Source organism: Oncorhynchus masou, chromosome 27 (assembly GCF_036934945.1).
Source record: "Oncorhynchus masou masou isolate Uvic2021 chromosome 27, UVic_Omas_1.1, whole genome shotgun sequence".
Classification (NCBI taxonomy): domain Eukaryota; kingdom Metazoa; phylum Chordata; class Actinopteri; order Salmoniformes; family Salmonidae; genus Oncorhynchus; species Oncorhynchus masou.
In genome coordinates, this window is record NC_088238.1 from 46,003,920 (window position 1) to 46,014,307 (window position 10,388).

General features: G+C 40.2%; 1 protein-coding gene across 1 annotated transcript; it reads right to left on the minus strand.

Moving 5' to 3' along the window:
• Nucleotides 1–1,880: 1,880 nt before the first annotated feature.
• Nucleotides 1,881–10,132, minus strand: sat2a.1 (spermidine/spermine N1-acetyltransferase family member 2a, tandem duplicate 1). The gene is made up of 6 exons (XM_064940487.1): nt 9,917–10,132; nt 9,029–9,080; nt 8,553–8,636; nt 7,510–7,611; nt 5,850–5,890; nt 1,881–3,893 (listed from the first exon to the last, which is right to left on the minus strand). Exons 1-6 carry the CDS (start codon nt 9,977–9,979, stop codon nt 3,720–3,722), a joined length of 516 nt encoding a protein of 171 aa, XP_064796559.1. The 5' UTR covers nt 9,980–10,132; the 3' UTR covers nt 1,881–3,719.
• Nucleotides 10,133–10,388: the final 256 nt, after the last annotated feature.

Consider the following 10,388-nt stretch of genomic DNA (forward strand, 5'->3'; position numbering starts at 1 on the left):
AAGGCTTGAAATGTAAGGTTAGGTGTCATTTAAAATAAAACCTAAAGATATGGATCTCAATGGAAATGTATGCATTTTGGCTATTTTGCCATGTCCCCTGGTGTTATTCGTCAACTTCTACAAGAAATATAATCCATAAAATAAAATATAGCGTATCTTTCTTCATGATTTTATAGTCTTAGTTCAAATCTCTTTCAACAATAAAAAACTTCATGAGTATTGTATTTATATTATTACTGTATTTAATTTTTTTGTGTGTCCCTGGTATCTCTTTCCACCCTGTTAGTTTATAGTAATGATCCTTTAACAAAATAACCCCTTTCCACAATGACATGGTTTCCACTAGATCCCTCAGCCAGTAAGTCAAAATCAGAGACAGTGCATTCGGAAAGTATTTAGACCCCTTGACTTTTCCCACATTTGTTACAGCCTTATTCTAAAATGGATTACATTTTTTGTCTCATCAATCTACACGCAATACCCAATAATAACAAAGCAAAATATATATATATTTTTTAAATCTGAAATATCACATACATTACAGCCTCAAGTCTTCTTGGGTATGACGCTACAAGCTTGACCTACCTGTACTTGTGGAGTTTCTCCTATTCTTCTCTGAAGATCCTCTCAAGCTCTGTAAGGTCAGATGTGGAGCGTCGCTGCACAACTATTTTCAGGTTTCTCCAGAGATGTTTGATCAGGTTAAAGTCCAGGCTCTGGCTGGGCTACTCAAGGACATTCAGAGACTTGACCTAAAGTCACTCCTGTGTTGTTTTTGTTGTGTGTTTAGGGTTGTTGTCCTGTTGGAAGGTGAACCATCCCCCCAGTCAGAGGTCCTGAGGGCTCTGGAGCAGGTTTTCATCAAGGATCTCTCTGTACTTGGCTCTGTTCATCTTTGCCTCGATCCTGATAAGTCTCCCAGTCCCTGCCGCTAAAAAACATCCCCACAGCATGATGTTGCCACCACCATGCCTCACCGTAGGGATGGTGCCAGGTTTCCTCCAGATGTGATTAGCAGTGTGATTAAGGTTAAGATTCAAATCCAATTTGAAGAAGATAAATTGTAGAAGTAGGCAGGGTTTCGCCATTAATTATGACTTTGCTATTGTGGAACCTAGTGACGACCCAATGTGCCATGATGTTTGTCTCTTCGTCTCCACCCTCTTTGGAAAAAGTATAGAGAAAATGAATCACATAATAAAAATTTAAAGGAAAGTTTTATATAGAAGTTAAAATCCTCTTCAATTGTTTACCACTATGCTAGCTCATTCTCAATTACCCACAAAGCTCTGGCTTATTTAGGCTCCACATTTCCACCCTGTTAGGATTATGCGCCTAACAGAGGTGGAAAATGTGGATTTAAGTGCCTGAGCTCGACCAATATTTGTTTCTGAAAGTCAAATGCCCTTTTTCCCATATAATACAAAAAAAGTAAAAATGTCTACTTCCAAAAGTCTAAAAGGCAAAAGATAGTCAGTGCTTGACTAGCAGAGTACCAGCACATCTTTTAAAATATTAGCTCAAAACTATTGTGGAGCTCCTGCCTGCACCTAAATATAAATAGTACCGGCACCCAAAATTAGTACCTGAACCTATTTCAGTCCAAGTCCTGAAGATTCTAGGAATGACCCGTCTATCAGTGGAACCACAGAGATAGAGAGTACAAGTACCCTACCTACCACAGGATCTAATGTAAGCAGCCCATTCTACTAGAAGATATATCCAAATTGTGGCTATTCTAGCAAAGTAGCCTATCGTACAGAATAGCCAAATGTCATTATTTCCACGATGACAACATTTTTTGTCAGATGTATATTTATCAATAGCTGGTTGGTTCAAGGGAATGTATTGAATGAGAAAATAATAGGAGCACACCACTGTATTGGCACATCACTTTATTCCACAGTGTGTAACATACACAACAAGTAGCCTATAATGTCATCTTCAATGCAACAAGACGTGTGATTACACAAAAAACAAGGTTCTTACAGTGATTTTGAAATGTAAAAGGTTGACTGTTTTACATAGCGACAACAGAAGTGGGATTAAGTGGCTTTTGTTTAAAACACCAACTCAAGGGAGGTAAAAAAAAAAAAATTCTAATAGCAACACTGTAAACTATGGACTTCAACTCATGTAACTCTTTGTAGCCTATATACCAACATTGAAGTTTTTGCTTCTGACAAACTATTTGGCTGCTGGACAACAAATACCACAAAGTGCTACCCTTATCAAGGAGTTATACACCTACCAATGACTAACGGTGCTCTATAAAGTGGACGTGAGAGAAAGTGGACAAGCCATCATTTAAAAAAAAAGCACACGCACCAAGGTCAGTTTTACAGACAGACTTGACACTGTATCTGCCCAGTCCACAACATCATCATCGTTGCTCTACACTTGACAGCTCTCTAAGTTGTGATTTACAATAGACATAAAGAGACTGTTTGCAATACATATCCAGAGTATTATCTTATATGGTACGTTAATATAATTGCTGGTAAGATTGGTCTTTGATCTACTGTAGCTTAATCAGCGTATTTAATGTAATTGCTTGGCTTGATTGTTTTTGCTTAGTTTATAGGTTGATGGTGAATAACATATTGTAATGTATTGTTGATGGAAAATGCCACGAATAGAACTATAAGCTAATGCCACATTTAATTGCCTTTTTCTTAGTGTTATTGCCCACCATCTAATAATCTTGAGATGTAAAAAAAAATTCAGATCAAACATATTTTCATTAAAGAAATCTATTTTTAAAAAATGTTCTTGAATCACTATCGCAAATTACAAGCCTTGGTTTGTCATATTTGCTTAAAGCAACAGTCTGAGCTTGCAGACGCTAATCAAGTGACTTAAACAGGCATTCCATCCTGTTGAAGGTGAAACAGGAATCAGTTGAAAAAAAATCACATTGTGCTTCATCACAACAACAATTATACAGTAGTTATAATCATCAATTGACAGGTGGAGAGCTTGAGACTATAAAGTTATATCTGAAAAAAAAAATGATTCTGATATAATTGGCTTTAAATTTCAAAACCCACTGGTTTGAATGGTGTCAGACATTTTTATCTTGTATTTCATTTGAACTTAACAGGAATTGGGGAATTAAGAGTACTTTGAACAGAAAGAACATGGTTATTTTAATAACAAAATGTTGACAAAAATGCACATACTGTCGAGCCTTATAGTCCCAAGCTCTCATGTGATTTTATAGTATTGTATAGGTTCCCGTTTCACCAGATTTCTCACATACTATCAATGGGTGTCTCATACCTTAGCTTAGAAAGCAGGGAAAGGTGCTATGGGGTCACAGGTAAACACCACATTACTGTTCACACAACTAATGTCAACAACTATAAGATAGTTGGTGAACTGTTAGTTCAGCTACAACCTTTTTTTGCATTGCATTGGCATCGTTCCAACACTTTGAAAATACATCCTGTCTTCCTTGTTTCGTTAAAGGTAATCACTGATCTGATATTAGTAGATTAATGAGAGCTACGCAAATAATTCCCTAATGTTCACCTATTCAATCATATTAAAATCAGTGACTACTTTACGACAGGAAAGGAAAAGAAGAAGGAAAGGAAGGTGCATTTTTTAAGTATTGTAACAGGGGCTTGGAGTTGGTTCTTTATCCCTGCATATGTTCTAGGTTGACCTCAGTATTGCAATGGTCAGACGTCAACCCAGTGGGGGGCGGGTGGTGTTTAAGTGTCCCCCTGGGCCAGTTGTTCCAGCGCTGTCCCCTCACAGCGCATGCAGTGGTACCCCATGTCTGCCGTCACATCAAAACATCCCTGGCTGAGGTAGAAATCCAGAGACGGTTTGTTCCAGTCCAGCACGGCGAAGTTGAGCTGGGTGCAGCCGGCGGCCAGGCCCAACTACAGTACAGGGGGGTGTGAGGGAGATAGAGAGAGAGAGGGAGAGAGAGATGGAGAGAGAAAGAGAGAAAGAGAGAGGAAAATGTAAAATAAAGTCAAATGAGGAAAAACAGAACATCTACTTTGTGCATGACACAAGTAATTTTTCCAACAATTGTTTACGGGCAGATTATTTCATCACTTATAATTCATTGTATCACAATTCCAGTGGGTCAGAAGTTTACATACATTAAGTTGACTGTGCCTTTAAACAGCTTAGAAAATTCCAGAAAATTATGTCATGGCTTTAGAAGCTTCTGATAGGCTAATTGACATCATTTGAGTCAATTGGAGGTGAAGCTGTGGATGCATTTCAAGGCCTACCTTCAAACTCAGTGCCTCTTTGCTTGACATCATGGGAAAATCAAAAGAAATCAGCCATGACATCAAAAAAAAATTGTAGACCTCCACAAGTCTAGTTCATCCTTGGGAGAAATGTCGAAATGCCTGAAGGTACCACATTCATCTGTACAAACAATAGTACACAAGTATAAACACCATGGGACCATGCAGCTGTTATACCGCTCAGGAAGGAGACACATTCTGTCTCCTAGAGATGAACATACTTTGGTGCGAAAAGAGCAAATCAATCCCAGAACAACAGCAAAGGACCTTGTGAAGATGCTGGAGGAAACAGGTCAAAAGTATCTATATCCACAGTAAAACAAGTCTTATATTGACATAACTTGAAAGTCCGCTCAGCAAGGAAGAAGCCACTGCTCCAAAACCGCCATAAAAAAAGCCAGACAATGGTTTACAACTGCACATCGGGACAAAGATCGTAGTTTTCGGATGTCTTCTGGTCTGATGAAACAGAAATATGACTATTGACCATAATGACCATCGTTATGTTTGGAGGGAAAAGGGGGAGGCTTGCAAGCCGAAGAACACGGGGGTGGCAGCATCATGTTGTGGGGGTGATTTGCTGCAGGAGGGACTGGTGCACTTCACAAAATACATAGCATCATGACGCAGGAAAAGTATGTGGATATATTGAAGCAACATCTCAAGACATCAGTCAGGACGTTATAGCTTGGTCGCAAATGGGTCTTCCAAATGGACAATGATCCCAAACATACTTCCAAAATTGTGGCAAAATGGCTTAAGGACAACAAAGTCAAGGTATTGGAGTGGCCATCACAAAGCCCTGACCTCAATCCCATAGAAGATTTGTGGGCAGAACTGAAAAAGCGTAGGGGAGCAAGGAGGCCTACAAACCTGACTCAGTTACACCAGCTGTCAAGAGCGTTGAGCATTAGAGCGTTGGACTGGTAACCGGAAGGTTGCAAGTTCAAATACCTGAGCTTACAAGGTACAAATCTGTTGTTCTGCCCCTGAACAGGCAGTTTAACCCACTGTTCCTAGGCCTTCATTGAAAATAAAAATTTGTTCTTAACTGACTTGCCTAGTTAAATAAAAGGTTAAAAAAAAAAAAAAAAAAAAAAAAACGGGCCAAGGAACGGGCCAAAAATTCAGCCAACTTATTGTGGAAGGCTACCCGAAACGTTAAACAATTTAAAGGCAATGCTACCAAATAGTAATTGAGTGTATGTAAACGTCTAACCCACTGGGAATGTGATGAAAGAAATAAAAGCTGAAATAAATGATTCTCTCTACTATTATTCTGACATTTCAAATTCTTACAATCCAGTGGTGATTCTAACTGACCTAAGACAGGGAATTTTTACTAGGATTAAATGTCAGGAATAGTGAAAAACTAAGTTCAAATGTATTTGGCTAAAGTGTATGTCAACTTCCGACTTTAACTGTACATATTCACATATGCACAAACACACGTGTGCAAAGGTTCATACACATATCAATTGCACTCAAGGGGAAGCTTTGTCAATACAATTACACCCCAGCCAGAGGGTTTAATTATATGGCAAAGTTGAGTAACAGGGCAGCATCACCCACCTGAGCTACTTTGCTCATCAGTGCCTTCCCGATACCTTTACCTGTGATGCCAAAAGAGAGACATGCATGAGATATGAAACGTAGGGCTATTGATCGGCTTTATGCGGTTGGTATAAATTAACTGATTAAGCAAAATACAAATCAATGTGCGGTCCACATTTCTTTGTTTGACAAATATTGTTCCTGAAGACCCTAAAGACTAATTTATTTGAGTGCAAGGCGAGTTCTACTTTTAGAATTTGTTTTGTTGTACACTGGTGGAAATGAGAGAGAAACAGGTGCAAACTGTGCAATCGCTTAGTGGATCAGGCACATGTTGCGTCACACTAGTTTAACAGATGTACAGGAAGTTGACAGCAGGATAGGTGAATTGCAAGACCTCCACGTACAGTGCATTTAGAAAGGTTTCAGACCCTTTGACCTTTTCCACATTTTGTTGTTACAGCCTTATTCTAAAATGGATTCATTTGTTTTTTTCCCCTCATCAATCTACAACACTATACTCCTTAATGACAAAGCAAAAACATGTTTTTAGAAAAGTTTTCAAATTTATAATAAAAAAAAAACTGAAATATCACTTTTACATACAGTAAGTATTCAGACCCTTTACTCTGTACTTTGTTGAAGCACCTTCAGCAGCAATTACAGCCTTGAGTCTTCTTGGGTATGACGCTACAAGCTTGACACACCTGTATTTGGGGAGTTTCTCCCATTCTTCTCTGTAGATCCTCTCAAGCTTTGTCAGGTTGGATGGGGAGCGTTGCTGCATAGCTATTTTCAGGTCTCTCCAGAGATGTTCGATCGGGTTCAAGTCCGGGCTCTGGCTGGGCCACTCAAGGACATTCAGAGACTTCTCCCGAAGCCACTCCTGCGTTGTCTTGGCTGTGTGTTTAGAGTCGTTGTCCTGTCTGAGGTCCTGAGGGTTCTCGAGTAAGTTTTCATCAAGGATCTCTCTGTACTTTGCTCCGTTCATCTTTCCTTCGATCCTGACTAGTCTCCCAGTCCCTGTTGCTGAAAAACATCCCCACAGTATGCTCCTGCAACCACCATGCTTCACTGTAGGATTGGTGCCAGGTTTCCTATAGACGTGACGCTTGGCATTCAGACCAGAGAATCTCATCTCTCATGGACCGAGAGTCCTTTAGGTGCCTTTTGGCAAACTCCAAGAAGGCTGTCATGTGCCTTTTACTGATGATTGGCTTCAGTCTGGAAGTGTGCCTTTTACTGAACAATTCTGCAGAGATGGTTGTCCTTTCGGAAGGTTTTCCCATCTCCACAGAGGAACTCTTGAGTTCTGTCAGAGTGACCATTGGGTTCTTGATCACCTCCCTAACAAACCTGTTTTAACTTTGTCATTATAGGGTATTGTGAGGAGATTGGTGAGGAATAAGGCTGTAACGTAACAAAATGTGGGAAAGGTCAAGGGGTCTGATTACCTTCCAAAGGCACTGTATATTCTGAATCTTCCTCTCGTTTGATTAAAACAAAACTGGTCAAGACCAAGGCCCATATTCACAAAGCATCTCAGAGTAGGAGTACTGATCTAGAACACGTTTTTAAATCATGATGATTAAAGAGGTTGGTGGGGAGGACTGATCCTAGATCAGCACTCCTACTCTGAGACGCTTTGTGAAGATGGGCCCTTAAGTAGCGGTCTAACCTCTGAACTCGGGCATCACATACAGGTCCTCCATGTAGAGGGCCCGTCCTTTCCACGAGCTGTAGGTATAGAAGTAAAGTGCGTAGCCCACCTTGGCATGGCCTGCATACAAACACACAGGTATCAAGGTCAAGGTCAATAATATCAATAATAATATATATCATATTGACTGTGCACACCCTTAAAACACACATACATTTATACATGCTGCTCATGCTTGCGGACAGATAGGCAGACACAAACGCACACAGGCGGCCCATCTTCTGGTAAGCAAGCAGGCACTAAGGTCAAGTCTATGTGTCAGGACATACTGTAATACTGAACACACAGAAAAACATGTCCACACACACTTAAAACTCACTCACAAACAAACAGACACACACTCACAGAAGAACTAAAAACCTCTCCCCAGGCGTAGGTACGTGCGCAGGCGCAGCCACACCCACACACATGCACACGCACACACACACAGCAATAGATGTGAAGAGGTGTCTGTTAATGAAATGAACCAGGTGGCCAGGCAGGCAGCTTCTGTTCTGAATGTGTAAAAAGAGACGTGTTATGGAAGGGAAAGAGTCTGGCAGCTGTTGGAATGCATAATGTTCTTGTTCTGGTGGATTCATAAAGAAAAATATGTCAAGCCCCTGAGTGGGCAGAGAGAGCAGCATAGTCAGCCCTGACAGAGGATGGTTAGGTAACAAAAAGAGAGCTAATTAACATATGGAGCCAGCCTGGTTACTATGATAGGGAGGGTAGATGGAGAAGACGTTATAATATATCTGACATCATGAAAGTTCATGAAACATGGTTTCTGAATTGGGAAAATCAAAAACAGCATTGTGGTGACCCATTCTATTTCGGTTTCGTAAATAATTTGAAATTCAATTCATGAATTTAAAGTATAATTTATCTCCAATCTCTTTTTGAAGACATTAATTGAATTACCAGTCACTTTCTGAATTGATGGAGTTCAAAGGGAATTGACCGCAACCCTGGTCATGTCAGCACATAGAAACTGTGTCTATAGTTAGTTCTTCTCTCACCCTCTTTGGTCCTGTGTTGTTCGGGTACTTCTGCGACAATACCATGAAAGAATGGGTTTTTAATGAACCCATCCTGCTCCAAATCTGGATGGGAGAGATGACAAAGATACAGAACAGAAAGGGTTAAAGTGATCTACACTAAGAAAAAAAGGATTCCAAAAGGATTCTGCGGCTGTCCCCATAGGAGAACCCTTTTTGGTTCCAGGTAGAACTTTTTGGGGTTCCATGTAGAACCTTCTGTTGAAAGGGTTCTAAATAGAACCCAAAAGGATTCTACCTGGAACCAAAAAGGGGTTCTTCAAAAGGGTTTTCCTATGGGGGCAGCCAAAGAACCCTTTTTGGTTCTAGATCGCACCTTTTTTCGAAGAGTGTAAAACCCGTCATTGAGTGAAAGAAAAAGTAGGTTAAAATATGGCATTTAAATTACAAAAAATTAAATAGGGATTTTTAAAAATAGCTGGAATGGATTAATCTACCTTTCTGTGTAACTTTCACTTGGTCCAATACCTTCTCGTATTCAGCCAGTTCCTGAGGACACATGAGGATATAAAATACACATTAGGCCTAACAAAATGGCATTAGTGTTATTGTTTCCAAACATAACTTTGATTTAGCACTGAGACTATCATAGAAGGCTTGTATTCTTAATAGGGCACGAGGGAGTGCCTGGATACAGGCCTTAGCTGTGGTATATTGTCCATATACCACAACCCCGAGGTGCCTTATTGCTATTATAAACTGGTTACAACCAGAGCATGAAACCGTGGTATACGGGTTATACCACCGCTGTCAGCCAATCAGCATTCAGGACTCGAATCACTCAGTTTATAAAAGACTCTCTCACACTGGGGACACGTTTTTTGTTGCAAAACGTTTTGCGTTTGGAGTAAACGTTTGCCATTGTAAAAAGTTTTACAACAGACCAAACGTGTTGCAACAAAATCTGACTAATGAATAGACCCCAGGACACGTTTTGGAAGGTTCCGGTAGAAATACATAATATAGAACAAACATTCCTCTCCCCGATATATAGACCAAGGAACCATGTTGGCTCCATTTATGGCATTTGGTCCAACGTTCGACAACGTTTGGCAACATAACGGGGCCAGGTTTGAAAAAAATCATTTGTATAAAAATAACTGTACAAATATGGCTACTGTAGCCATTGTTTTGCCAGACAAAGAATGGATACAATGTAGCCTAACAGTAGCTGCAAACAAATTATTTTATTTCTCATGATGAGGAGCAGCGATCTATGTATTGTGGATACTGACGTAATATTTCTATGCAAATATATCATTCTTGTCTCCAAATTCCAAGCACGTGCGGGGCGGCCATGCACACGCGCATTTGTGACAGCTCACCAAGATCATCCGCGCGATATCTTTGCAGTCTTCTAGTGTAGACGCACGAATGGAGAAATCCATATTATGAAATATATATCAAGGATGTAGAATATTAAAAGACAGACAGAGGTCAGACCAAGGTACAGTAATCCGGAAAAGTGCAGGAACGTGATAAACTCGCTTTTACATCACAACCGTAAAGTCTAGGCTGTTAATAATTTAATAGCGCCCTCCGTGCGTAGGTGGCGACCGTGGGAACTCGTCAGGAAACGCAGTCAACCCGAGGAGCATCAGTGGACCTCGAAATTATACTGGGCCTACATAATATTAATTTCGAACACAAAAAGCACGAATTGGAAGAACATGGACAAAGTCATTGCCTACAGTGAGGAACATGGTTGCAATTTTAACCCTATCAGTCCCGAGGCCCCAGCAAAAAATCATCTTTTCATTTATCTGACTTTCAATTATCTGTATGTCCAGACCTTAT